At 49.3% G+C, this 969-nt stretch overlaps 1 protein-coding gene across 1 annotated transcript in view; it reads right to left on the reverse strand.

Annotated features, from left to right (window-relative positions):
* LOC119587308 (pupal cuticle protein 36-like) overlaps positions 1–807 on the reverse strand; it is a 1,066-nt gene extending 259 nt beyond the window's left edge. The window contains exons 1-2 of the mRNA XM_037936058.1: positions 796–807; positions 1–650 (exon numbers count right to left, since the gene is read on the reverse strand). The exon at positions 1–650 is cut by the window's left edge and continues 259 nt beyond it. Of these exons, the coding sequence (XP_037791986.1) occupies positions 1–650; positions 796–807 (662 nt within the window). The remainder of the gene's footprint in view (positions 651–795) is intronic.
* Between the last annotated feature and the right edge of the window lie 162 nt (positions 808–969).

Genomic DNA, 969 nt, shown 5'->3' on the forward strand with positions numbered 1-969 from the left:
ATGACCTGTCCTCCGCCGTTGGCTGCCGCTTGGAGAGCAGTCTGGAGATCAACTCCAATGGGCAGCTGAGGGTTATCTCCTTCAGCATAGTTGACGAAGTAAACCTCAGGGTTGGACGGTGGAGGAGCTGTCACTTCGATCACTTGCTGTCCTCCTCCTCCATCGTCCTTGTTCAGGACGTACACCACGCTCTGTTGCCTTGGTGGAGGAACGATGATTGGCTCAGGCGCTGCTCCCTTCTCAGGAACGCGGACGAATAGGATGTTGTGGTCGATTCTTGGTGGAGGAATATTTGGTGGTGGACCGCTTTCTTCTTGCTGTTCGGGAGCGTCATAGACAAATACGTTGCGTGAGATTATGGGAACGACACAGGAACCGTCAACATGAAGAACCTCTCCCGCACTGCATCCTCCTCCTCCATATCCAGATCCACCACCGCCACCTCCACCACCGGAAAATCCTCCTCCGAAAAATCCTCTACTTCCTCCAGAGAATCCTCCACCTCCTCCAGAGAATCCGCCTCCACCAGAGAATCCTCTGCCACCGAAAGATCCTCCACTTCCTCCTGAGAATCCTCCCCCTCCACCAGCTGAGGGCGGACTGTATCTGTCAGGCGTCGCGCCCGCCAATACGGCCAAAGTTACCAGGATCTGAAAAATATAATTTATAAGGACTAGATTAGATTAGATTAGCAATTTTTCACTTCTAATGCTTCATTTCGAGCCAGTTATCTTCATTAATGATATAAAATTAATTTCCCATTTTTAGACTATGATCACAGGAAGTAACACTCACCAAAAGCTTCATTGTGGGATGTGATACCTAGCTAGAGGTTGAACGTCTTATATACACGTTCGTCGCCCGGCACCCCGACCCTCCCCTTGACCCTCACCACAAAAGAATGATCTACAAACTTAAACGGCAAATTGTCACCACTGTAAAACACAATCCTAAAAAAAAATGCGCTCC

This window comes from Penaeus monodon, chromosome 22 (genome assembly GCF_015228065.2).
Source record: "Penaeus monodon isolate SGIC_2016 chromosome 22, NSTDA_Pmon_1, whole genome shotgun sequence".
NCBI lineage: Eukaryota > Metazoa > Arthropoda > Malacostraca > Decapoda > Penaeidae > Penaeus > Penaeus monodon.